Raw genomic sequence first — 27,427 nt, 5'->3', positions numbered from 1 at the left:
AAATTTTTACTTCATCCTGGCATTTAGCAGGGCATTTAGCAGTTGTGATTGAAGAGATAAAACAATATGAGCATCTTCAAAATGTATAGGTTTGGCTCCTCCTCTTTGTAAAAATAACGATTTTTCAAATTGCAGTTCCAATCTTAGATATATTTCCTGTGGTCCATTCATAAGTGCTTAAAACTTAATTATCAGGCTGAGTTGTTAAAATTGTCCTTCCTGGTTCATCCTTGTCTTTCATTTTCACTGTTTATTCCTCTTACTTTTTTTTCTCATTGCTTTGGCTCTGGCCTCCACTATTGATTTTTCAGATAACACTGTTTATTTTGTATTTGCATCCCACCCTGAGAATGCACCCAGAAGCTTGGCCCATCTGCCCTTCCAGGTGTGGAAATAATAGCTTATTGACCTGTACACCCATCTTCAGGCAGAGTGCTAAGCCCATAGTAGGCTTTCTGCAAACATTCATTGATTGATTAAATGTTCATTAATTGAAAAAGTTTGACCTTATATAAAAAATTAAATGATTATTCATATTGTATGTACATCCAGAAAGACTTGAAGTTGTTTGTTTTTAAAAACTATTCAGAGGGGCAGGCTGCCATTCTGGTGGTGCAGGAAACGTGGGCTTTGGGGTCATTCTCTACTTCTTTCCTCTTCTGATGCTTACTGTCAGTTTACTTACCTTTGTAGTAGCATCCTTCGCTCTCTTGCCACCCCTGTCTGGTCTAGAACTCACATTATCAACAGCGTTCAAATTCTTTCTAAAACAAAGCATCGGTAGGCTTGTGGGGGGAATGGATGAGGCTGAGAGTTCTCTTAGGAGTAAGCTGGCTTATGGCTTGTTTTGTCTATTTGTGTGCCATATTGGTGTTTGTGTTTATATTTCCATCCAGGGAATAAAGTGGATGCTTGGCCAGAGATTTAATCATCTATATCCCAATATGTTTACTCATTTTTTGGTAGAACTTTTAAAGCTGAATAAGTGTAAATACAGTCTTAAACAGAGTAATTAAATGTCTCTTCTTTGTTTAATAGGTTAAATCAAAATCTGGGATTTTTCTCAGGCTCAAAATTCTGAAACATTTCTGCTGTGCCTGGATGGTGTGCCCTGGCCTAATGCTACTTCTGGCCCTGAAGGCTAATGCTTGTCTTCTCGTTAGACTGTGGGTCAACAAGTTTCAGGCTTCCCGGGTGGCACAGTGGTAAAGAATCTGCCTGCCAATGGTGGACACACAGGAGACGTAGGTTCGATCCCTGGGTTGGGAAGATCTTCTGGAGGAGGAAAGGCAACCCGCTCCACTATTCTTGCCTGGAAAATTGCGTGAACAGAGGAGCCATGGGGTCGCAAAGAGTCATACATGACTGAGCACGCATGCACAGATTTCAGATTAGGAGTCTGCTGTTTGTGAACCAGTTCTGTTCTTACATGTCTTTTTATCCTAAGGAAAAGTAGTGGGTATCAGATGACAGGTGTCCATTGGAAATGTAGTATTCTCTGAATCTAAGGAACTTCACTTTAGAAAATTCTTGGCCACTAATTGAAAAGCCATGTATAAATTATTTATTGGATAAAATAAATAGTAGTTCGGGTGAGACTGGAGGAGAGGGAGTGACTGGCTGCAGAGTGCCCTTCACTTACTTCACACAGTGTCCAGCCACCTTCCTGCCAGATAGGACCCCAGCTGTGGCTCAGAGGGAGCCTCTGCCCTCGGGGAGCTTACATTCTAGGGTGCCAGGCACTTCCTTGTGCCTTAAGGGCGTAACACAAGAGTTATCTGGATGATGGACTGATTGGCCACCAGAGGTGTTTGCCCTCTTCGTCCTCTGCAGAGTTACCCCTCAAGCTGCAGGCGTTGGGATTCCCAGATTTGGGGTACAGGGAACTCCTTGTCCAAAGCTTTAGAGGAGCTCCACACCCTTCCCAGATCCCCTAACAAGTTCTTGAGTCATTTTTAGGGTGAGTGTGTGTTGTGTGTTCATACAAATACACTCATGCACTCACATGTGGATGGATTATGTCCATGAATCAACAGTGTCCACAGCTGCAGGCGAAGAAAAGATTCAGCCAGGTTAAGTATCTTGTCTGAGGTCACAGAGCAGGATTTGTTATTTTTACCCAGGTCCTTTGACTTCACATCTCGTGTCTGTAGAACAACTATGAACAACTGCATAGAGCCTCAGTTTTGGCAAAGAATCTGTTGCATGTACAGTTTGACTTATATTACCATTGAGCAGATGAAATTAGAACTCTGTAAAGGGCTTCCTTAGTGGCTCAAATGGTAAAGAGTCCACCTGTAGTACAGGAGACCCAGGTTCGATCTATGGGTCGGGAAGATCCCCTGGAGTAGGAAATGGCAACTTACTCTAGTATTCTTGCCTGGAAAGCTCCCTGGACAGAGGAGCCTGATGGGCTACAGTCCACAGGGTTGCATAGAGTTGGTCACAGCTGAAGTGACTTAGCATGCATGCACAGGATCCTGTAAATGCCTCAGGACAGTGAGGTGACATTTCTTCCTCGCTCGCCTGTTCAGCTCTGTGGAGCAGAGAACCAGTACCCAAAGAGATGGCATTTTCTGTACTGATACAAAGAGCAGTTCTACAGAGACCGCTTTTGGAAACACAACCAGCCACCTTGCCCTTGATGGAGTGTGTGTGAGCAAAATAGTTAACGAAGCTTGCTGTTCATTAAGACTTGGTTTTAGCCTAGCTATTTTGAGAAGAGGATTAAACCTGAATGTGCATGGGAATCTTATAAAATGAGAAATCTGGTTCGGGAAGGCCTGAGATGCTGCAATTTTAACCAACTTCCCGATGCTGCTGGTGCAGATCCAAGGACCCCTGTTTGAGTAGCAAGAGCCTGTCTTTGTGATGACGGTGAGCTCCCAGCTGCCAGGTTTGTGTCTTCAGAGGCAACCTCACATACTTGGCATTTGGAACTTGCTGAAGAAGCTCATTGGTCAAGAAGGTGGTGTTTCCACGCAGAGAGATATTATCAAGGGCCTGCCTTTACCCATTGTTGGCAGGACTTTCAGCTTTGAGGCGTAGCTTGATCTTTAGATGGTAAGGTGCTGGAAGAATTTTTTCTTTTCTTACCACTTAAAAAAAAAAGTTCTTGGTGAATGCCAGACAGCCCAAGAAATCCATCACTGAAAGAGGAATAGGAAGTCCCAGCACTTTGTGTATAATGTCTGTCAGCTGGCATTCTGCACCTTCCAGACAAATCGGTCTCCTATGGAAAGCCAGCCGCCCTGGGAGCAAGCACACTCAGCCCTAGAAGAAATCACAGGAAGTAATTAAACCGAGAAGGTCAGAGAAAGAGGAAGTGGTTGTGTTGTTTCTGATGCGAATAGCATTGTTGTTCCTGGGGATCAAGATGATGATGTTTAAGTCTTCTGGAATGTGACTGCTTGGGGACTTGATTGTATTTAAATTGCAGCCCTTTTAGTTTATTCTTTTAGACAGCAATCTAGTTAGGAAATGAATTGCTGTTAGGTCTTATCAGGAATCCCCACGTGCCTAAACAGAAGTCTTAGGCAAGGAGTTGCTTATAGCTTAGCAAATTGCACTTAAATAAAATGAATGTCAAGACTATTAGAGGTTAATTTTAGGTGTCTGGAGTTCTCCCTAATTCTCCTGATTAAACACTTTAACATAATAGTTTCCTTAATTGGAATAATGATAGAATATTAGCATGCATATTAAACCATTTACCCAAATTTGAATAGGGTTAAAATGCAAATTATCCATCACTTGTCAGCGCTTTCTCTTTAGAGATAATTCCTGGGGAGAAACTGAAAGTGGCTTTCTACCTGAGGCAGCATTGCCAGGAAAGCCAAGAATAGACCGGAGGACTAGAATAAGACCCTTCTCCCCCAAAAAAGAAGTGCTGGAAATACCATGGCCTGTGAGAGTAGTAAATACAACAAGAAGGGAGATGGAATGAGAGCTCTGAAGTGAGCGGACCGTGGCCCCTCTCTGGTGGTATCTTCATTGGCCCATTGGCAGATGTCAGAGGAAGGTGATAAGAGACTCAAGGTCCTTCCCCAGCATTGAGGGGCTTCCCTGGTGGCTCAGATGGTAAATAATCTGCCTGCTGTGCAGGAGATCTGGGTTCGATCCCTCTGTCAGGAAGATCCCCTGGAGAAGGGAGTGGCAACCCACTACAGTCTTGCCTGGAGAATCCCATGGACAGAGGAGCCTGGCAGTCTACAGCCCATGGGATCGCAAAGAGTTGGACACGACTGAGTGACTAACATGCACGCCCAGCGTTTAGGCATCACCTCTGAAGTCTTGAACCAATGCCTCTACCCAGCAGTTTCCCAAGTGGCTGGGGACCCATAAGCAATTCAAGTGTTGTTTGTGAAGCAAATATGTATATAACATCACCCACATACATGTATTACTCTTTCAATGTATGCCGTTGCATTTATACAATAATAAAATATAACCTCAATAAAATACTATTGAATTCATGGTGGATGTTTGTCATATTTTTCTCAACTCACAGTTGTTAAAAAATACGGCTATAATCTCTAGAGGAAGAGGGCTGGTCCCTTAGTTTTTCTGCCTTTGCATACTTACCCTTAATTGGGAATCATTGCTGTGCCCCTCATTCTGTATGTAAGGACATGAGTGTGGTCATTCAGGGGGCTTCCCAGGTGGCTCAGTGGTAAAGAATCTGCCTGCCAAGCAGGAGACCTGGGTTCGATCCCTGGGTTGGGAAGATCCCCTGGAGAAGAAAAAGACTACCCACTCCAGTATTCTGGCCTGGAGAATTCCATGGACATTCACGTGGGATGCATATGCAGAGGGTGTGTTTATACTCCGGGCGGATTGAGGATTGGGTGGAAGGTCTGAAGGAAAGCAGAGGGCATTAGTTGGAGGTGGGTGGGGGGAGTTGAAAATGAGTCAGGACTTTCCCCCACAGAGACTTGGTACAAAGTTGGGTCTTCTCATAAGGAGGAGGGCCTAGGGGAGCTTGTCTTCTGTCTTCCAGCTTCCTTGCATTTATTGAACACCTGCGTTGTGCAGCACAGGACTGTATTGTGGGAAAAAAGGATACACCCAACAGGAGAAGCTTTTGAACGGATACCAAGTAGCAGAGCAGATGGGGAGCAGTTTGCTTTGTGCAGCAAGTTCTGGGAGTTGGGAAACTTCGGTCCCCTTCACTTCTTTGCCACCAATGTGCCCAAGATGTCAGGTGGTCTCTCCGGACTTGGCTTTCTCGTCTCTAAAATAAAGGGATTGAATAGTAAAAATACTGAAGAACTCTTGTAGTTCCAGTATTGTAAGGAGAGTTCTTTTTTAAAAAAACTAATTGTATTTGTTTATTTTTGGCTGTGCTGGGTCTTCGTCGCTGCTTTTCTCTAGTTGTGGCAGTCGAGGGCTACTCTCCAGTTGTGGCGCGTGGGGTTCTTGTGGCGGCGTGTCTTGTTGTGGAACACAGGCTCCAGGGCGCAGGGGCTCGGTAGTTGCAGCTCCTGGGCTCTAGAGCACAGGCTCAGTAGTTGTGGCGCATTCAGTGGATTCTCTACCACTGAGCCACCAGGGAAGCCCCAGAGTCCCTGTTTTAAGAAAACTTTTATAAGTATAATATTCTTTTTAAAAATAGACACAAATGCAAAGAAGTTAAAGTACCTCTTGCTGCACTAGCCAAGGGGAAAGTTCACTTTCATCCAGGTGACTCTTGAGTTGTAGCGGACTCAGATAAGGATGGTGGTGGTGATAGTGGGGGAGGGGGCAGGTCAGGCAGGTTGGAGAGGAGGCATCCGGCGTCCAAAGGTTTCTTCCACAGACAAGGAAATCCCACCCCTGGGTATATGCCGGGGGAACTCAGAGAAAGAGCTGGTCCAGGTAGGTGAGGCTAAATTTTAGGCTTATTGCATGCCAGGCTGTCAAAATCCATCTTGGAGCTTTCGTGCTTTACGTGGAATGGTGCTGTTTAAAGTTCTGAATCAAAGAAATGATAAAGTGATGTACTGTCGGTAAATTCCAATTAGTTGGAGGCTACGGGCTAGGCTGGAGTCAGAGAGGCCCCTAAGAGCTCTTACCCCACCGGATCTGGGCAGGGCTTTCCTTCTGGCTGTAATGAACTGCAGCAGGCACCGCTCTAGGAATCTTTGTTCCGAAGAGGTTGTTATGTTTATTGGAAGATAGGGAAGCTGTGAAATTCAAAGCAAAGTTAACCAACCTACTTTGTAGATCAAACTTTCAGGCTAGTAAGAAATCAAGTGAGGGTTTGGGGTTTTTCTTTTTGTTGTTGTTTTTACTACTTCTTGTATTTTTACTATTTTTTTTTAATATAGTTTAAACTTTTTTTTTTTTTTTAAGTATTGTTCCTCCTGCAGGAACACAGCACTGCTCAGTTGAAATTGCCCTTGTGAAGTGGAGAGTACATCGCCCTTTCTCAGTAAAGTAAAATGGTTGCAAATGGACCATAAAATTGTAGAGCTGGAGAGCAGCTTAGGAAAATGCCATCTCCCTTCTTGCAATCCAAAGAGGTCGAGTGATGAACCCAGGGTCACACAGCTAGTTGGTTCCTTGGGATATGTAGGTAAGCAGATGTCATCTGCCCTTGGCTCCAGTCCTGTTTTGGTGTTGTGTCAGACTTTCATGACAGTTGTTACCCTGAACCATTGAACTCCCTGGACACCAGAAAAAGATGATTATAACTTGTTCAGTTTAAATAAACGTAGCCCGTGTTGCCGAGGAACCATCAACATTGAACAGAGTGCCAGCCTCGGTCAACCCCTGAACACGTGGAGAATAGGTGAGCTGCCAGACACTGTTCCTGTGTGGTTCACCTTTGGGTGGTAGGGGGGTCCCATATGTGTGTTTCAAGAACAGGAGGGTAGGGAGTGGAGGCAGAGGAGTGTTTCATTCAGCTCTCCATCCCGGGGAAGAAAAGATGAGGCCTTTGATGAGACGTTGAAATACACGTGACCAAGGTTTTTGCACCTGGGCACTAGCAAAAATGTCTGAAACTTCCCTGAGGCTTGTCCTTCCTCCCCAGCTCCAGGGACTTCTCTCCTCCCCATGTGTTTGCTTTTGAGGTTAACTGCCAAGGCGATGTGGTCATAGACAGCAGGAAGTAATATTTGATGTGCAGGTCTCGGGGTGGGGGTGGGGATTGGCGGATAGCAGCATGGGAGGGGTGCCAGTTTGGGCGCACTAGAGTGAGAACTCCGGACATTTCTAAGCCGACAGGTGCCTGTTACAGCAAAGAGAGGGAGGGAAGAGTTGACGAGCTAGTCATATGATGAGTATTTTTTACGGTAGCATGTTTATTTTAATTTTTGTAAGGCCGCTGCCCCACAGGTTAACTCTGATAAAATTGGGATTATTCTCTTTACCAAATGAGATAGCTACTGTTATAACCGTGTAGAAACCTAGGCTTGAGGAAGAATAAAAATCTCCAAAGCCAGACATGCTCTCCCCAAGAGCCCACAGTCAAACACACATGCTGGGAAGCACGTGCCACCTTGCCATGATGAGACGATCCATTTCCCAGTCCTGCTTTGGGACTGTAGTTCTCAGTCAGGGCTCCCCTTGGATAACAAGATTCATACTGCTTGTGTCAGATGGATAACGTGTACTTAAAAAATTTCCTTCTCTTGGTATTCTACACGCTCCCCCTTTAGTCTCCATCAGCTGGGCATCCTTATTCATCGAGTAAAGGATCCCTTGTGAGCCTAAAGATTGCTTTGTGGGGTTTCAGGTTCCACATCACATTGCTTTTGGATCATCCAAACCATCAGGGCGGTTTGCTTATAAATGATTTGCCCACAGATCCCTCCTTCCACAAGCCTCTTGTTCCACATGGAGCAGTGCAGCAGTGACCAGGAGAAGAGACCACTGTGTCCAATCCACCCATGCCCGCAGCCTGAACCAGAACTCCTCCCCAGACTGTCCTAACAAGGGCAGTTTATCAGTTTTAACAAGAGGCCGCAGGAGGAACATATCCAGGTTGGTTTGGCATGCTTTCTAGGACACAACATCTGTCTGTCTTTCCACTTTCACCTTTCTCCTCCCTAGACCAACTGAATTAGAATTTCACCCTCACACCCTGTGTCAATATTTCAAAAAAATCTAGATTATACTGTGTCTTAGACTAATCAAGATTTGGAAGAGGGAAACACCCACCAAACCTAGAGGGCTATGACCAACAAAGATGGCACCACCCAAGCCTTCCTCTTTTGAAAGATCCCCCTGGGTGATGGGTGTTAACCAGACTTTATTGTGGTGATCATTTTTTAGGTATATACAAATAGCAAATCATGTTGTACACCTGAAACTAATATAATGTTAAATGTCAGTTGTAGCTAAAAAAAAAAGTTCCCGTATCACTGCCCCTGAGTCATTTACCTGAGTCATCTGTCATACAGAAGGGAATTCAAGTCACACACATCCTTATCAGGGGAGGGGACCATTGCTGTTTTCCTTCCCACTCTTTCTTCATGATTCCATCTCATTCACGTTAGTAAATCATCTCTTAGGGAGGAAGATACCAAATTGATGTTACATGTAAAGTGAAACCATAAGAGACAATGCAAAATAAATTCTAATTGTTGATTCAAGAGGCCTTTTTTTTTTTTTAACGAAAAACACTCTAAAACACACCAAAAAATCACCTACAGCTGTCCAAAATTACGACTGTTTTTTATTAACTTTTTTAAAAGTTTGACTGAAACTTTAAAAGCCCTAATAATTTTTTTCAGAAGTTTTCCTTAGTGATGTAATACAGATGCCTTTAGGATATGAATTTAGCTATTTTAATTAAGTAGTAAATACAGGAGTGTTTTTTTATTTTGTCTTTTAGGGGGCGGGTAGAATGGGGCCAGTTATTTTACAGGAAACAAGAATAGTTCTTGAATTTGATTTTTGACAAACCTTTTGTTTTTATAAGACCGGCATCTGTTTGAATTTAAAGGAAAACAGATATAGAATCATATGCTTTACCTAGAACTGAAAAATACATTGACTTAAAACAGATGTTGCTAACAAAACTGATGCCAGGTATTAAGATTGTAGCTTGTCATCTGAAACTGTGGCACAGGATGCAAATGTGGGAGAGGTTGAAAAAGTGTTTTAATATCTTAGGAGAAAGTGTGAAGGGCGCTCTTAAAAACGGGAGAGTCTTGCACAACAGTGTGAACGTATGTACTTAATGTCACTGAACCATACACTTAAAAATGGGTCCAATGGTAAATGTTACGTTGTGCATATTTTGCTACCACTAGAACAGGTTATTTATTTATTTTAAATGGGACCAAGTCAACTCATGACTTCATAAGAAGTCTCAAAGACTTCTTTCTGGAAAAAATGGCCGTCTGAGCACAACTGCGTGGGCTGGAGGGCCTCAGACATCAAATCAATTTCACATCCTTACCTGTAGGTTTCCAGTTCCTGTCAATCTGTGCCTAGTCCCCTAGGCTCCCCTCTTCTGCCTCCCCCTACCGCAAAAAACAGCTCCGCTCAAGACGTTGGAGGCAAGATGGACTTTGAGATGAGGCCAATGGTGCTAAAGTTTGTGTATCGCCTAAAGGTTCTTCCAGTGAGTGAGTGTATTTCTGCCTAAACTAATGAGTCTTGAGAAAGGGTTGGAACCTCCCAGAAAGCTTTCAAGGTCCAGACGGCCTTGCAGGAGAGCTTACAGCGGAGCTGGCCTTGGGTGCGAGTGCTGTGGGTGATGAGCCCTTCCCAGGCAGGAGATCAGGATCACAGGGAGGCTGGCACAATAATAACCAGGGAAGCACCCATGGGCGAGCACTTCGTGTCCAGAGCCTCAGTGGTGACAACCATATGGGACGACAGCACAAAAAAAAAGTGTAAAGAACCAAAGAGGCATGTTGGCTCTTCTGCTTTTCCTCTGTTTGGAAACGAGGAGTCAAAACCTGGCAGGCGAAATTCATAATCACTTAATTTAAGCAAACGCACGAGAACGAATGTGTGCTGAGGCCATGCCGGTGAGAAAAACAACTCTCCCTTTGAACGTGTTAGGCTCTTGTTTATGTAAGACGTGCTGTTTTCCTCTTTAAGTCGTTTTGCTAGTAGCCCATGGGTGGAAACTGGGTCCTTAGAGGTTCTGAAATGGCATACGCCTCAAGTGGGAATATTAGCAACTTCTTCTACAGCTTTCGTGAATTTTGCAATAAAAATACCAAATCTGTTTTACCTGCGGTTCATCACTTTGGTTGTTGGAAATCTATAGTCCTTTATGAACTGTTTGTAGATTTGACACTTTCTGGTCTTGTCAAACGTGTCACCACGTTTTGGCACTCTCCATGTTGAGTAGGAAAGAAGCAAATGCTGTCATGAACCACTTTGATAAGCTTTGGGGAAAGGGTTACTCATGATTGAGGGCATATTTGCTCATGTGAGAGCACTCCACCCTCAACCCCCAACCCCCAACCCCCACCCCACCCCGGGGATGGAAACGCAGGGTCTGTGGAGATCTTACTAATGCAGGGCTGGTAAGTAGGTGCTGTTCTGCTGCCCCAGATGGCCCTTCTCCCTCTGCCCAGATACTTCCAAGATAAGGGGCCCTCGTGCCAGGTGACATGGATATGTGGCCCTGATCGTCAGCAGCTCATCTATGGAACTACTGTCCTCTGTGGCCACGACAGCCAGCTCTCTGCTGTTCTGTCTCCCCACTGATACATGAGGAGAGCTTCTGCTGCCCAGACACCGTCCCAGTCTCCTTATAAAACAGGGATCCAGAACTGGAGGTGTTTCTCCAGCTGCCTCAGGCTCATGGATGCTGTGCATGTTGACGTCTCCCTGACATGGGGGCTGTGGTCAGTGTAGAGAGATCGGGCTGTATATGTGGAAAACGTGGCTCCCTGTGCTGAATGTGCACCCTTGACTTTGTGGATGGGTTTCAGCTGTTCTAGGGGAGCTGATCTCTTTCCCATTCAGAGGCATAAAGAAGGCTCTCCTGGTGCCAGCCTGAGAACTTGCTGGGGTCAGTTATTGCTCTTGGATAATGGGCAGGGGGAGAAAGGGAGTTCCCTCCTGCTTCAGAAGATCCCTCCGCTCCTGAATGAAGGACTCTGGTCTTCTGTGTTCCCCAGCTGGTATTCTTTAGTGGGAGTAAGGAAGAACAGGTGAGAAGGTGAGTGAACTGCTTATAGCACTGAAATCGTAGTTTTTCAAAGCTGGTCCTGGGCCATCTACTCAGAGTTGGTAGTCTGGAGAGCTTGTTAGAATACAGATGTCAGCAGGCTACCCCAGACCTCCTGGATCAGCCTCTCTGGGCATGTGGCCCGGAGAATCTGTATTTTTGAAAAGCTCCCTAAGTGAATCCTCTGCCTGCAAGCCAGAGTTTGAAATCTATTCCCTAAATTGTAATTACATCCTGGATGTTCGTTTTCTGAAACGTCCAACTACGGAGTACTCAGGAATCTTAAAGGCCACCTTTGTGCCTTACTCCAGCCACCCAGTGCTTTTAATAGTTCCTGAGTGTGTGTTTACACTATCTGCATTTTATGAAGTCCATAAAGACATATTTACTCAACAAGTCACCAGCGCTCCAAAGGTCAGCTTCCCTCCATTTGTATGAAAGGCTCTTAACTCCAAAGTCAATTAACACCAAGATGGAAGCCAATTAAGACAAGGAAGTGAGCTGTTTAGGCCGACACTCCATCCCTAACTTTTGTCCCCTGTTGTAATTTAGTTTTACAAGTTCCTTCAGGCCAGTTAACTTTGCTTAGCTTATGCCTGTGTGGCCCGGTCCAGTGCACAGGTAAAGTGCCATTTGACAGGTCGTCATGTGAGAGTGCTGTTTGAAAGCACGTAATTAAAGTAACAATTAAATGATACCGTGTCAGCACTTTGGCAGCTGACCAAATCAGGCTACCTGCTTGCATGCCGCTGGGGTACCCTAGGAACGCTGGGGAAGGAGGGCAGGGAGACCCAGTCTCCCTCCGTGTGGCTTATAGAGCCTGCTGTTGGGTGGCTTGCACGTTGCTGGGGTACCCTAGAAATGCTGGGGAAGGAGGGCAGGGAGACTCAGTCTCCCTCTGTGTGGCTTGTAGAGCCCGCTGTTGGGTGGCTTGCACGTCGCTGGGGTACCCTAGAAATGCTGGGGAAGGAGGGCAGGGAGACTCAGTCTCCCTCTGTGTGGCTTGTAGAGCCTGCTGCTGGGTGGCTTGGATGCCATGGGGTTACCCTAGAAATGCTGGGGAAGGAGGGCAGGGAGACTCAGTGTCCCTCCGTGTGGCTGGCTTGTAGAGCCTGCTGTGTTGGGTGAGTCTTGCCTGGGCCCGGAGCTGAGTCATTCCTCAGAGGATTAAGTGAGATAACCTGGGTTGCGTGCTCAGCACAGTGCCTGGTACATGGAGCGCAAGCAGTTGAAAAAAGGCTATCTGCTACAGCTGATGTTGATGATCATAACATAAAAATGGAAAACCCTGAGAGAGAACGAACACTTCGGGTTAGCAGTTGCAGTAGGTCAGGAACTTCAGCGGATAGGCGTTCCACAGTGAAGGCAACCAGAGTAGGCAGCCTCTGGACCCCTTCCAGATGCCAGCCAGCCAGGTGCACTGCCCTGAGACCCACTCCCCCCAGGGAAAGGTATGGGCCATAGCTCCTTCTGATTTTTACTGTAGATTCAGTGCCCGACATCTTTTCCCTACCTTCTCATCTATGAAATTCTCATCCTTAGGAGCAAAAAGCTAGGTCCCCTTTTGATATGATTTGAGAACCATTTCCATCTATTGAGGTCAAGAACCAAGATGGTGAGTGCAAATAGCGATAAAAGGGAGACTGCCCGAGCACTGGATGGGAGGGGAGGCTGGGGGAGAACAGATTCATGTGTGTATATGTGTGGCTGAGCCCCTTTGCTGTTCACCTGAAACTGTCAGAACATTGTTTGTTTAATCGGCTCTACCCCAATACAAAATTAAAAAGTTGAAAATTGAGTTAAATTTTAAAAGGGAGACCGCCTGAGAAGGAGGTTTGACCAAATGCCAAGACCATGTTGGAGATCCTGGCATTGTAGGGACGGGGGACAGCCCTGTCTAGGCTGCTTGCAGATTCTTTGACATCTGTATGTGAATTTATACTTCTTTTTTCTTTGCATTAAAAATTATTCTTGAAGTCTTCATCAGGAAACAAAGTTTTTATTACTGGAGGTGAGACTGTTGAGGTGGATTTATTTTTTTTAATATTTTTGTTTATATATTTGACTGTGCCAGGTCTCAGCTGCAAGTGAAATCTTTAGTTGCGGCATTCAAACTCTTAGTGGCAGCATGCGGGATCTGGTTTCCTAACCAGGGATTGTACTCAGGCCCTCTGCGTTGGGAGCACAGACTCTTAGCCACTGGACCACCACAGAGTCTGTTCTTTTTAAAATAGTGTACAACGTGTAAACTACTAAAGAGCTGCATTACTGCAGGAAAGCAGGGAGGCAGTAGGACTTCTCAGTAAAGACTGGAGGATTTAGACAAGTGCTGTACAATGCAAATACCTCAGGAACTGCATAAGTGACATTAAATGGTCTGGGAGCAGTGTGTTTAAAAAAAAATAGGTGAGATTAATTTTAATATATTTTATTTATTTAACTCAACCTGTCTAAATAGTTGTTTCAATATGTATGTAATCAATAATAAAAATTGTTATTGAGATATTTTGCATTTTGGGTACAACACCTTTGAAAGGCAGTGTATATTTTACACTTGTAGAGCACGTCATTTGGACCAGCTGTATTCCAGGTGTTCAGTAGCCCCAGGGGCCTCCTTGTATCAGCGCCCTTCTAGACTGAGGCAGGCCTGATGTCACCTCCTCTCTGTTACTTATTAGCCATGTGACCAGGGGTAAATCACCTGAACCATTCAAAACCTCAAGTAAAAGAGAAACCATAGTATCTTCTTTCCTAGGCTGTTGTAAGTATTAAGTCAGATGACGTATGTTCCTAAGAGTCCACGAAGAGGTGCTCTGTAATTGGCGTCTACGATTTTGAAATCACTGTTAATTGCCTGGTGGTGGTTTAGTCACTCAGTCGTGTGTGATTCTTGTGACTCCATGGACTGTAGCCCGCCAGGCTCCTCTGTCCGTGGGATTTCCCAGGCAAGGATACTGAAGTGGCTTGCCACTTCCTTCTCCAGGGGATCTTCCCCACCCAGGGATTAAACTTGAGTCTCCTGCTGTTCCGTAGGGTATGGATTAAAGGATGAGGGTTATGATGAAAGCCAGCATTGGGGCAATATTTATAGGCTGAAGGAAAACTCCAGAAAATCTGACAGATTCCTGGGACTGGAGACTGGGATTTTGTACACAAAAGCCTTGGAAGGGGACTTTAGGGCTGGCTGAGCAATTTGCAGCTCTACCACCAGTTCTCTTCCTAGGTGGTTCAGTGGTAAACAGTCTGCCTGCCAGTGTTGGAGATTCAGGTTCAATCTCTAGGTCGGGAAGATCCCCTGGAGGAGGTCATGGCAACCCACTCCCGTATTTTTACCTGGAGAATCCTTTGGATAGAAGAGCCTGGCTGGCTCAGTCATAGGGTCGCAAAGAGTCGGACACGACTGAAGCGACTCAGCACACGTGCACACATACCTTTTATGGGCTTCCTTGGTGGTGCTAGTGTTAAAGAACCCTGCCTGCCAATGCAGGAGACATAAGAGATATGGGTTCGACCCCTGGGTCAGGAAAATCCCCTGGAGGAGGACATGGCAACCCACTCCAGTATTCCTGTCTGGAGAATCCCGTGGACAGAGGAATGTGGCAGGGTTACAGTCCATAGGGTCGCAAAGAGTCAGACATGATTGAAGCGACTGAGCACGCACGCAAGGTGTAAACAGAAGGGACAGATCATGCCTGTCTGATAAACAGCCCCAGCGAGACAGGAGAAGGGACCCAAGAGACTGGATTTGTGAGGAACTCTCTCGAGCTGAAAACAGAGACAGGTAAATCCTGTCGAAGTGTGCATGGGGGATCTAGTGCCCCTCACCCATTTGGTTTATTGACTACCAAGATTCTAGACTTTGCCAAGGATTTGTGATGGTGTAAGATACCCTAAGGGACTCTGAGAAAGAAGTAGGAAAGGGGAGGAACAGAGGCCTGGCCTGGGGTGATGGCATGCTGGGGAGTTACCCTCCACATGTGGGCTATGTCATAACGTTCTGATAACGTTCTTTTTTTTTTTTCCTGCTCTGCTTCCTCGCCCAACTTTTGATATTTTTATTGTTCGTTCTGGAGAGTAAAATTACGACCGGGGCGTCACACCGTTTTGTGTTAGTAGTAGTATTTTAAGATGTAAAACACTGCCAAGAGCCAAAGGGAGACTTGTTCTGGAACTGGAGTTCTAGGGAGTTACCTGTGCTCCCCAGGTGAAGCTTGAGCCGATACAGTGTCTTCACAGGTAAAAGGACAGCAGGATCCAAATTCAAGTTGATCTTTTGATTTAAGCAAAACAGACACCAACATCTGGATTTGCAGAGCACGTGCGTTCAGGTGTGTGTGACAATCTTGTGTACGGCAGTACTCGCCATGGAAACTTCCCTGGTGGTGCCATGCTTAAGACTGTGCTTCCAACGCAGCAGGCACGGGTTCGATCCCTGGTCAGAGAACTAAGATCCCACATGCCACGCTGCATGGCCAAGAAATCTTTTTTTTAAAAAAGATTCAGCATAAAATTACTTGAAATAAGCAGCTTCCCTTCGCTCAGCCTGCATCAGAGAGAAGCTTTGTGTGCCGTACACCCACCTCTTTGATTTTACTAGCTTTTCTCCTGCATCTGTGGCCACACAGCTTCAGGGTCAATCAAACCCCCTCTCACTGAATCTTTACTGAACAAGGAGAATTTAAATGTCTCTAAAGATTGTCATTGGATGGGTTTTCACTGCAGACAATGTTTCCCTCGAATTTAGGCATAGATGTTAATTGCCCACCTCCCCACCACACAGACTCGAGTGTGCAGGCACACACACCGAGGGGGAGCCATTTGTTGTTAAGAAGTCATTGTGATTTGGGAGTTTTTCATTGTTAGCATTAGCTGTGAGGTCAGAGACTGCATTGTGGGACAGTTAACCATGAATTAAGAATGCCCCATTTGAGAAAGAGATTCAACTTTCCACCGCCCCAGGTAGTGTCCAGTGACTTGGAGCAGAAGCGCGCTTGAGCAGTGGGTGGGCAGGCGAGTGGCTGGTGGCGGGCCCTGCCTCACTCAGGTCTGAGTGCAGAACGGCGGATCTTATCTCTAAGGAAGTGGCGGCTCCCCTTATCTGGCCATTCTGGTGGAACAGGTTCGCTCCCAGCAAAGGAGAACTTGATGTTAACTATTTCTGACCTGTCACACCTGCAGCCCGGAGGGCTGGTTTGTCAAGCAGAAGGAAAGGGAAATAAAAACACACCCTGAAGTCTGTTGCCATCTGCCCCTGACCTCAATAGAAAAGACCCTCCCCAGAGATAAAAAGTCGGGACATTTCAGGTGTGGTGCACAGAGGGTGTAGTGGTGAATTTGGTTTCCACGACCACTTAGCCCGTCCCATCGTCACTGCCTCTCTAAAAGCTCTTTGATATCTTTGAGACAAGAGTGGGTGCACAGATAAAAATGTGGGTTTCACTTTGCAAAACTAGGCTCTTCGATTTAGGGGAGGAGGAGGAGGTGGACACTGGTGTTGCTTTCTGCATTTTGAACATTTTGATTAATTATTCTTGACCGCCACGGAGAGTGAATTCTAAGGAGGTTGAAGGACTGCAAAGTGTGTGGGTGGAGCTTTGGGTGAGCAGGATTAGGAAGCGTACTTTCTCATGTTTTCTCTATGGGGCACAAGCTGAGGGATTTACTGCCTCTGGGATGGTGTTTGTGGCTCCGGGCGTTTTGCCTGGGCTCGGAAGGGCTGGCATCCACCTCTGGGCTGTTGCTCTTCCAACCTCGGGGTAGCATCAGGAGCTCCAAAGAGTGTCCATCAACAATATCTAGGCCGGAAATGCCATTTAACAGATGGGGACACTAAGGCTTCTAGGAAGTGGAGCCCCAGGTGACACAGTGGGATAGCAGGGAAGTCTGGGCGGCTTGGTGGCTTTCTGTCCCCACGGGGATCATCCAAATGAGTGCCAGGAAGAAAGAGTGTGTGTGTATTTGGGGGGTTGCTGCCCATTGTAGGGGTCAGCTTGCAGAATTAGTTTTGAAGCACAAAAAGCCCCTGCAGGAAAGTGAGGACGGTCCCTGGGCAAAGAGGTCTTCTCAGACAGGCGGGATCCGGGTAGGAGGAGGAGGGCCAATGAGTGTGAGGACTTGTGGAGGAGCTCAGATGTAGCTGCTTAAATTAGTTCAAAGTGAGAAATGTAATTACTATACTTGCACAAACCAAATGTCTGAACATTGTTATAAAATGAGGTGTAATCACAGAAAAGAGGATTGCTCCCAGCATTCCTCCCACAAAATCGCCTTTGTGTTCAGCAGAGCCCAACGGGTGCTGATTAATCTTCTGGGGGTGTTGAAGGCCCATTAAGTTCAGGTGTGTGTATTGGACTTAATTGGGTGGGGGAGTTTTCATCCTGCTCCTTTGGACGATCATTCACATTTACTTTGCATTTGTAACGAATTCATGATGAAGGGAAAAAAAGAATCATTTTTTAACATTTTAGCTTGGAATACTTTCTAGTCAGAATAAAAGAACTAAGCAAGGAGGAAAATGGGAATTTACAGCACTGGCCCTTGTTAACTGCTATTTTAGTGATAAAAGGAAAGATGAGAAGGATATTTCAGTAACTCCCTGAGAAACAGCTTTCTCTATCAATATTTTTATGTCAATTCTGTACTTTCCTCCACCGAACTGAGATGTGCTGTAAGAAGGCAGTTTGAGTCCTGATTCGGCCATTTGTTAGTCAGGTGACCTAGAGCAGTTACATAAACTCTGAGCCTTAATTTCCTCTTCTGGAAAGTGGGCTGATGGAGGTACAGTTAAATATCAGTAGATCACCTGGCACTGAAGAAAATGCGTGGTAAACGTTAGCAAGCTGCCATTGTCATCCCCATCGTTTCTAATCATATTTATAACATTGTGTAAATACTGCACCAAAGATGGGAGGGAAGTGGGCAATGAAACCAAGAAAGGTTTCCAGGCCAGTTGTTGGGGAGGGAAGGAGAGATTTGTTTGGCAGAAGGAAAAGGCTGATGTCCAAGTTGGGGACCTGTAAGTGGGATGACCGTCATGCCTGCATTTGCAAGAAACCAGTGCTGAAGCTGAAACTCCAGTACTTTGGCCACCTCATGCGAAGAGTTGACTCACTGGAAAAGACCCTGATGCTGGAAGGGATTGGGGGCAGGAGGAGAAGGGGACAACAGAGGATGAGATGGCTGGATGGCATCACCGACTCGATGGACATGAGCTTGGGTGAACTCCAGGGGTTGGTGATGGACAGGGAGGCCTGGCGTGCTGCGATTCATGGGGTCGCAGAGTCGGACACGACTGAGCCACTGAACTGAACGCGCAGTTTTGTAGACCTACACTTGTACTCTTTGCTGCTCGGTGGCTTCTCCTAGATCTTGTGTCCCAGACTTGTGTGTGTGGTGGAGGGGATTGTTGACTCTCCAACTCCAGAGACCCCAGGTCCACTCTTATCTGTGTACCCTAGGGTTTAGTTCCAGGAAGACAGTGGGCAGTTTGCCTATTTTGTTTGTTGCTGCATTTAGTGCCTGGTTAAGCAAGATCTGCCAAATGAGTGAATGAGATCCAGTAGGAATGAGCATCTAATGTTAAATTGTACGTGCTCCTTGGGAAAAATCCCCAAGAAAACTGTCTTTACTGAGACTGTTCAGCTGTCCAATAAGAGACAAACTTTTGAAACAACTTGGTTTGGTTAAAGATATGTTGTATATACTTGTGCTTACTTAGTTCCCCTGTAATTCATTAATATATTTAATATATGTGGTTAACTTTGTGAGTATATGTGATTACAGCTTTTAACTTTATTTTACATGGTTGCCTGCCTACACACAATCCTTAGAACTCTTAAAGGGGAATATAATGAGCATGAATGTACCTTTTTTTTCAAACTGACAATGCTGCTGCTTCTGGAATAAAGTGTTTAAATATCATATTCACCTAATTACTGGTCTGACCAGCATAGTTCGAGCAAGTGCCTTGAGGTCCAGGCCTTTTAGACCAGGGCATGAAAGTGGGTGTGAGTCACCTGGTGGGGGGATCTTGTTGAGCTATAAGTTCCAATTCAGCAGGCTGCAAGCCTGTATTTCTGATGTTGACTGGGGGATTTTGCAGAAACTAATGCCTAGGGCCGGTGATTTGTTTTGTAAGCGAATATTGAAGCACCCCTGTTTGAATATCAACAACTTTTTTTGCATGTAATGTATTTATTTGAAACGTTGTGTATATCTTACTAAAGCATTGTAATAATTCGTTAGAGTGTGATAGGCAGTATAGCAGGCACCTCTGTGCAGGGAACAGAACATCTATTACAAGTATACTGTGTGCTTTCCCCCGGATAAGCAGATTGTGCTTTCTGGCAGATTTTTTTTTTTTTTTTTAAATCCTGTGGGTATTATTTCCTTTAAAATATATTCTTTTATTTTACCTGATAGCGGACAAGGTGATCTTTGTCCTTGTAGAAAGGACAAAGGAGGGCTCTTGTAGAAGTGAGAAATTTCATAATGTGTCACTTGAAAATTTTACAGTATTATACTTTCATTTATAATATACACAAGGTTGGAACAAAAATCTAATGGCGCAAAATGTGAATGATAACAACAATCATAAGTTGTATAATAAACCCTTGATCAGTTTTAAGCTCTAACAGCTTTCCATGGTGATGTTAATTGTATCTCTGATCAATAACATCCCTGTAGCAAAAGACATATACAATAATGTTCTAGTAGCAAAAGCCACATATAATGTCTCCAGTCAATGATGTGTTAAGTTTTCCTGATACTGCTGCAGGCTGTGCTTTGGACCAAATTTTGAGTAGCCAGGCTCCTCTGTCCATGAAAATTTCTAGGCAAGAATACTGGAGTGAGTATTCCCTTCTCCTGGGGATCTTCCTGACCCACATATGGAACCTGGGTCTCCTGCATTGCAGGCAGAGTCTTAACTCTAAGCTACCATGGAAGCCCCCTCCTGTACTTTATCCTTTCTGGAAATAGTTGTTTCCTTAGGAGGGCCATTGTTTGGTTTGTACATGACAAACAGTACTGCCAAGTATAGCTGCTTCTTGAAACTTGGACGTTTCAGGATTCACTGTGGACCTTGAGTGAAGTCTGATGCTTTATATTTGGCTTCTGGGGATGTATTTGGGATTTTGGATGTAAATCAAATGCTAGTTGGTTCAGTGTTGGTTAAAAGTAAGGATTGTGCCGATAAATTCTTTGGCAGAGGTATAAAATGCCCCAAACATGGTAGATTCATTTCTGTTTCTCAGTTTGACCAAATGTGCTCATCAGCGTCTAACCCTTTTTTGGTTAATACTGGCACAAATTTTCTGCCGTCTTGCAAAGTAAAAACCTTAATTATGATTTTTTTGCGTATCTATACCTTGCCTGTTGATCTTAATAACTTCAGATGCAGCCGCTTTGTGGAATTACATTGCTCTAATTCAGACACTCATATAGGTGTACACTTAACATCTACTTTGTCTTAAGATGCTGTGATTGCGTAGTGAACTCTGATGGGAATTACTATGTGTTTATTACTAAGGCTTCATCTCCTTAGGTGCCGCAATGCGCCCCCACCCCCAGGTGCCATCTCGTCTAATGGCTTTATGTACCATACTGTGCACAGATGACTCAGGTTGATTCCTCCAGGCTGGCTCTTCCCAGAGTTCCAGATTTGTGTCGGTATCGCTACATGGATGTCTAAGATGCATCTAAATTTAAATGTCCAAAATAGACCTTCCAGTCTTCTGGAGCTGGGCAGCCCATTCACCCCCTTCTCCCTGTCACTGACAAATGACACACCATTCACTCAGTAGTCCAACTTTAAATCTGGGTAGGAGGTACCACTGTCTATTGATTTATATGTTCATGGTCAGTCTGCCTGTACATGCGCAGGAACCACATTTGTCTTCTCTAGAGTATACTAGTGTCACCTAGAAAGTACCTGAATTTCAGTACGGTAGAGTCTTAAGTGGTTGTTAAATTAATGAATGACTTTATCTTGAATGCAAAGAACTTTGGCGTTCTGCCAACAGTTGGTATTTATTCATGACTGTTTGGGCAAAAAGTAAAATAACAAAAAGGAAAGTCAGTCTGTCGGACTCTGTGACCCCATGGAATAGTCCATGGAATTCTGCAATTCCACATTGCAGGCAGATTCTTTACCAGCTGAACCACCAGGGAAACCCAAGAATACTGGAGTGGGTAGCCTATCCCTTCTCCAGTGGATCTTCCCACCCCAGGAATCAAACTGGGATCTCCTGCATTGCAGGCAGATTCTTTACCAGCTGGGTTACCAGGGAAGCCCCCAAATAACAAAATAAACATATTATTCTTAAAGATTTTTTGCTTTGTTGTATTGCAAAGAAGTCTTTTTACTATGTTGGAAGGTGAGGTACTCCTGCTGCTACTGCTGCTGCTAAGTCGCTTCAGTTGTGTCCAACTCTGTGCGACCCCATAAACTGCAGCCCACCAGGCTCCCCCGTCCCTGGGATTCTCCAGGCAAGAACACTGGAGTGGGTTGCCATTTCCTTCTCCAATGCATGAAAGTGAAAAGTCAAAGTGAAGTCGCTCAGTCGTGTCCGACTCTTATCGACCTCAGGGACTGCAGCCTACCAGGCTCCTCCATCCATGGGATTTTCCAGGCAAGAGTACTAGAGTGGGGTGCCATTGCCTTCTCCCAGGTGCTCCCAGTAGTGGTCAAGTTGCTACATGTACCTTTAGAGTTACCTAAGAAAATGAATGGATATTTATGTTTTAATATCCTGATTGCTTTACCATTTATAATCAGTGAGTGGTCTAAATGTCAGCATTGATTTAATTAAATTATTGACCCACCATTACTGGCAAATACTTCTTGAGCTCCCACTACTTATGAATCTTTGTACTTGATGCTAGAAGGGAAAAGAAAAAACGGTATAATACATGGTGACTGACCTTGTAATTCTATTTGTAAACATTCAGTCCTTGACTTCTGGTTAAACATAGTAAACTGAACAAGTGTATGTATTTATATATCTGCTTCTTCCCAAAACCCTAATAAGATGACATTGAGGAATGAAAACAGTATGAACCCAGAAACCTCCCAGAGAGATAGCAACCAAATCTTGCAAGATGAAATGCCAGTGTGTGAATGTTGGCTTAGCAGAGAAAGCTGAAAGCAGACTGCCTGCTGGGTGGGTGGTGCAAAGTTGGGGGTGGGATAGATGGCAGTTTCTGCTACAGAATTCTAAAGGCTAGGGTTCCAATGCAGTCCTGAACCAAAAACTGGGAGTGAAAGCCATTCCATCAGGGCTTGGGAGAAAGAAAGAGAACACCACACAATCCAGAAATCCAGCACAGAACAGAAATAGAGGAAAGAAGCTGCAGCCATGCAGCCAGTCCAGAGGGCATGGTGCAGGATGGATGGTCCCAGAAGGGGTGGCACTTGGAGCAGAAATGCTTTTGATCCTATTGAGAGCACATTTTTCAGCTCTGGCCCAGGGTGTAGATAAAATAGTAATCGATACACTGAAAAGTAAGCAACCATTTTAAAAGAAGGCCCGTTTTTAATGTAGGAATAAAACAAAGCTTATAAGAAAGAAAACATAACCATCACATTTTACAAGGTCCACTTTAAATATTTATATAATCATACTAAAGTAAAAGTGTCAGTTGCTCAGTCATGTCTGACTCTGTGACCCCCATGGCTTGGGGCCTCCCAGGCTCCTCTGTCCAAGGATTTCTCCAGGCAAGAATACTGGAGTTTGCCATTTCCTTCTCAGGGGATCTTCCCGACCCACAGATCAAACCCAGGTCTCCTGCTTTGCAGGCAGATTCTTAACCATCTGAGCCACCACTGAAGCCAATAATCATACCACTGTACCACCAAATCTTGATTTAATTAAAATGTCATATACTATTTAAGGAGGAGTGAGGAGTGAAATTGTGGAAGGTGATGTAAGAGAGCTAAGCCTGAGAAAGTCAGTGGATAATCAGTAAAATTGATGGCAGAAGGGCTGTGCATCAGTGGTTTCACTGGAAAAGTGTTTGCACCTGTATATCCTCTGAGGCTGCAGATAACCCTCTCACATGCTTTGGAGGAAGTGCCATGTCTGAAGAAGTCTAACTAAGAGTCCCATCCTCAAGAAGCTGGCAATCTGGTTAGAAAGGTCAGAGTCTGAATTAAATATAATTACGTTACCTTGTTTTGTGAACAAAGGTCAAAAAAGTGCCAAAAACATTGTAGAAATTTGATGGGAGAAAGGGGAGATTTATCTCTTTTTTAAAAATTTATTTTTAACTGAAGGATAATTGCTTTACAGTTTTGTGTTGGTTTCTGCCAAACATTAACACGAATCAGCCATAGGTTTACAGATGTCCCCTCCCTCTTGAACCTCCTTCCCACCTCCCGTCCCATCCCACCCCTCTATGTCAGACTTTTACCTTGGTTTTAGGCACTTGAGAGAAGCTTCACAGAAGAGAAGGGGATTCAATTTTGCCTTGATAGATTGGTAGTATTTGGATAAAAAGGAAAAGAAAGATGTCCTAAACCACCTATGCCGGTTGCCAAGAAGAGTTAATGTATCTTATTTGTTCAAGAGGGTGGCTACGAGGCCTGGGTCTATTACTTGGTATTGCTGCTGGCTGACTTCTGGCCGGCCTGGGTCATCTTCAGGGTTTCCATCCATGCTGGGGTGAGGGTCTCATAGGCCAGGCCGTGTAGATCACATAAGTCTGGCGAATGGAGGATCAGGATATAGTGAGCATCTGTTTCTATATCAAAATTTTTCTCTGTCAGTATTTCATTCAAAACAAAGAAAAGCCAAGTCTTTCCCTTTTCTTACGGCCATGACTGAATTTTTCTTGCATGAACGGTTCTTGTGTTCTTATTTAAAAGAAGAATTTGGCATATGGCAGACCTCCTCAAGCTATCTTTAGTTGGTTGTGGGGTGTAAGTGATTAAGAATGCAGCTGTACTTGTTACCAGCACAGGCTTTTAAGGAGTGAACTGCTAAGCAGACATGCCTGGTAGAAGTTTAGAATAGCCTCTTGGGATCCAAGATCTAGTTTTTCAAGCACAGGATATATAAGTCCCCACCCCTCAGGATTGAAGCCTGGAGGGCTGTTTGTGCCCAGAGGCAGCGTGACTTATTTGTTTAAAATGGCGGCCACTCTTGGCTCTGGTAGGGGCAGCTAGGCTTCACTTGCAGTAGACAGGAGGAGGCTGACTTCATTTTACTTTGTGTAGTTTGGCTTGAGTGCTCCTTTGGAATAAAACTTTCTTTACTTCTCCGGTGTGTCCCGGGACAAATTCATCTCTGTCCTGTTGCTCAGTTACACCATGGTGCTGGGTCCTTAGTCTTCAAAGCTTGGAACTCTCTCTTGCCTTTCCTCCAAAAATTTGTTCTTTCGCTCAGCAAATATTTACCAACGTTCTGCCCTACGCAGGACTGTGTGGCGAACACAAAGATGAATCAGGCATGGGGCCTGTCCGTAAATGTCATCAGCCAAGTCCAGGGCATCTTACAGTGGGGCAGACACTCAGGAGCTTTCACCGTGAAGGGCCCGAGAGTAAGGCCACTTGCTGTAGGTTTTCAGAAGGGGAAGGAGATTAGATGGGTGGGTTTCAGGTAAACCCCTCATGGAGAAGGTCACATCTGGGTTGAGCCTTGCAGGACAGGCTTAGCTGTGCAGAGAAAGAGGTATTGTAGGTCAAAGTATTTAACACATGTTCAGATTGCAGAGCAAGAGGATGGATAGGACTCCGAAGAAGAGTAGTCAGTGCTTACTGAGTGCTCCCTGCACTCCAGGCGCTTGACTGAGGCCTCACCTTTGTTATCCCATGTAATCCTCAGAGCAGCTTCTTTCCTGTGAACAAACTAAAGCCAAGGGACTTCCCTGGTGGTCCAGTGGCTAAGACTCCATACTCCCGGTGTAGGGGGCCCAGGTTCTATACCTGGTCAGGGAACTAGATCCCATGTGCCACAACCAAGAGTTCATATGAACCAACTAAAGGTCCCTCATGCTACAGCTGAAGGTCCCGTATACTGCAGCGAAGACTGAAGATTGAGTGTGATGCAACCAAGACCTGGAGCGTCCAAGTAAATAAATAGATAAGTAAATATTTTTAAAAAACCAAAAACCTAAGACCTGGAGCACTTCAGTAATTTGCCCAAGGAAGCTCGTAAGTGTTTAGAATGGAAATTTGAACCCAAGACAGTCTGATTCCAAATCTCAAACCGTTGGCCTCTTAAGACAGAGCAGGTATTGGCCAAGACATTTGAGGCGAAAAGGACTAGTATGAAAGGTAAGATTTAAAAACAGTGGTTTGGGGCAGATGGAAGAAAACACCTTGAATGCGGAACTCACTCCTCTGTAAGCCATAGGGAGCCATGGATGGTTTTTCACAAGGTGTGAAGGGATTGCTGCAAGACTGTAAGGCAGAGACATTTGAGTTTGACGCCAGGTGCCTGACAACCTCTAATGTCTCGCAACCTCATAACAGCCCTTTACGATGGTGTTATCCATGCCCCCTACTACCAGTGGGGAAACTGAAAGTTTAGCAAGGCTAAATGACTTGCTTCAAGTGGAATTGGGAGTGATGTGCAAGATGGACTTGAGGTCAGAGGCAGAGAGATCAGCCAGACCCCTGTGGGAGCCTATGAGAGATGGTGGTAAGAACCGACTGGGAGGACAGGAAGCGCCAACATGGGACACTTAGGGTGGCAGCTAAAGATGGGGTGAGTCCAGTGGCAGAGGTTTCCGACTTCTGTCTTAGGGATGCAGTTGTTGGAGGAAAACTGGGGAGTGTCCTTGAGAGATGGTTGGGCTGGGATGAGTGATCGATGAAATCTGTGGAGGATTAAAGTTGGTGAGAGAAGAGCTTGGAGGCGCGGGGAATGGGGCCGCAGATGGGGCAACACTGGATACTTAGATCCCAGGTTGGACAAAAGCCTAGGATGAAATTAAGGAAGCTGAGGAGGGGCACGTGGATGAGCGGCCAGTGGGCTGGACCCCTTAGGAGGATCTGGTGATAGAGGGAAGTTGAAAGATGTGGCAAGTCTTGGTCACCAGCCATCTCTGGACCCCTTGTGGCTAGAGTCAACACCAACCTGAAGCAGTCTCATTTTCCTCATTTAGAAAATAAACATCACTTGGATTGGCATAAAGTTGCCTAAAATAAGACATGGAAGTAACATCATATGAAAACGTAATGGTTTAAAAAAAATTTTTTTAATTCCTATAAAAGGACTATCCCTTCCACCTTCTTTGAGTCTCACTGTGGTCAGAACCGGGCTTGATGTGCCAGGAGGTAATAAGCCAGACAGCTCAGGGCTCCTGGCAAGCCCAGTATCAGAAATGGACAGAAGGCACAGAGGGAGGAGCCCCACCCCCATGGGCATTCAGTAAACTGCAGGGGAGTGCGCTTCTCTCCTCAGGTTCAAGTGGGTCAGGTGAGGGTTTGATGAGTGTCTATGAAACATACTGATAAGAAACCAGTCTTCAGATAGTGTGTGATCCGCCGTCAGATTTGGCTCAAAGGTAGTCCTCAGCTCGGGTTTATTGAGGCTGCTTTAAAACAGAAGGTCCATTAAGCCCTGTTCGTGTCCATTCACAGCGGCTTCCCAACAGAGAAGCCTGTGCAGGGTGCCAGCAGCCACCTCCCAACCGTGACCCACCTCTAAAAGCAGCGCACTTTGCCAGACGCCTGTGAATGTTAAAAGCCGGGATTCATCTGCGGACTTGTCTTTCCGAACCTAATGATTTGTAATTGTTTAGTTGTTGAGCTGTGGTTGGTCTATTTTTAGCAGATTAGCTACCTGGGAGGAAATGAGAATTTAAATTATTTGCTGGACTTTAAAAAATTTACATCTCAGGAGCCGTCTTGTCCACAGATGCATATGACACAGGGAAAGCTTTTCCCGCCCTGCCCTCCCCCCAACCCCCCACCCCCACAGCCCCCACAGGTAACAGTCACTATTGATTTTCATTTTACAGTTTTCTTGCCTGGGTACTTCTCCCACCTCCTTAAGTAGTCCTCACAGCAACCTTTACTTGTGTGGTTTTAAGCCCATTTTAGAGAGGAGGCACCCAGGTTCAGAAATTTTGTAGTTTACAAAGATCCCCCAGCTGGTAATGCGGGAGCTGAAGTCTGGATCCCAGATCTTTCTGCCTGCACCATGGCTTTCTTCTCCCTTTATCAGGAGTAGCCTGTCAATTGGCAATGACAGTTGTTGAATGAATGAATGACTTCTTCAAAAAGACTAGTCCATATGCTCCCCAGTATGAGAGGATATTTGAGGTGGTTGTTTGGAGAAGGGGGCCACAGACCAG

General features: G+C 45.2%; 1 protein-coding gene and 1 non-coding gene across 3 annotated transcripts in view; both read left to right on the top strand.

The window, feature by feature from the left end:
- Positions 1-27,427, top strand: part of SPRED2 (sprouty related EVH1 domain containing 2) — a 123,597-nt gene that overhangs the window by 7,342 nt on the left and 88,828 nt on the right. Inside the window, exon 2 of one of the 2 annotated variants that reach the window (XM_005212899.5) lies at positions 7,792-7,968. The exons of the other annotated variant lie outside the window; for it this stretch is intronic. Coding sequence (XP_005212956.1) covers positions 7,792-7,968 — 177 coding nt within the window. The remainder of the gene's footprint in view (positions 1-7,791; positions 7,969-27,427) is intronic. 2 annotated transcript variants of the gene reach the window in all.
- On the top strand, positions 4,656-4,726 carry TRNAG-GCC (transfer RNA glycine (anticodon GCC)). The gene has a single exon. It is a non-coding gene; the product is annotated as a tRNA-Gly (tRNA).

The sequence above is a fragment of the Bos taurus genome, chromosome 11 (assembly GCF_002263795.3).
Source record: "Bos taurus isolate L1 Dominette 01449 registration number 42190680 breed Hereford chromosome 11, ARS-UCD2.0, whole genome shotgun sequence".
NCBI lineage: Eukaryota > Metazoa > Chordata > Mammalia > Artiodactyla > Bovidae > Bos > Bos taurus.
Note: the sequence above shows the minus strand (reverse complement) of the source record. Positions and strands in the feature narration are given on the sequence as shown.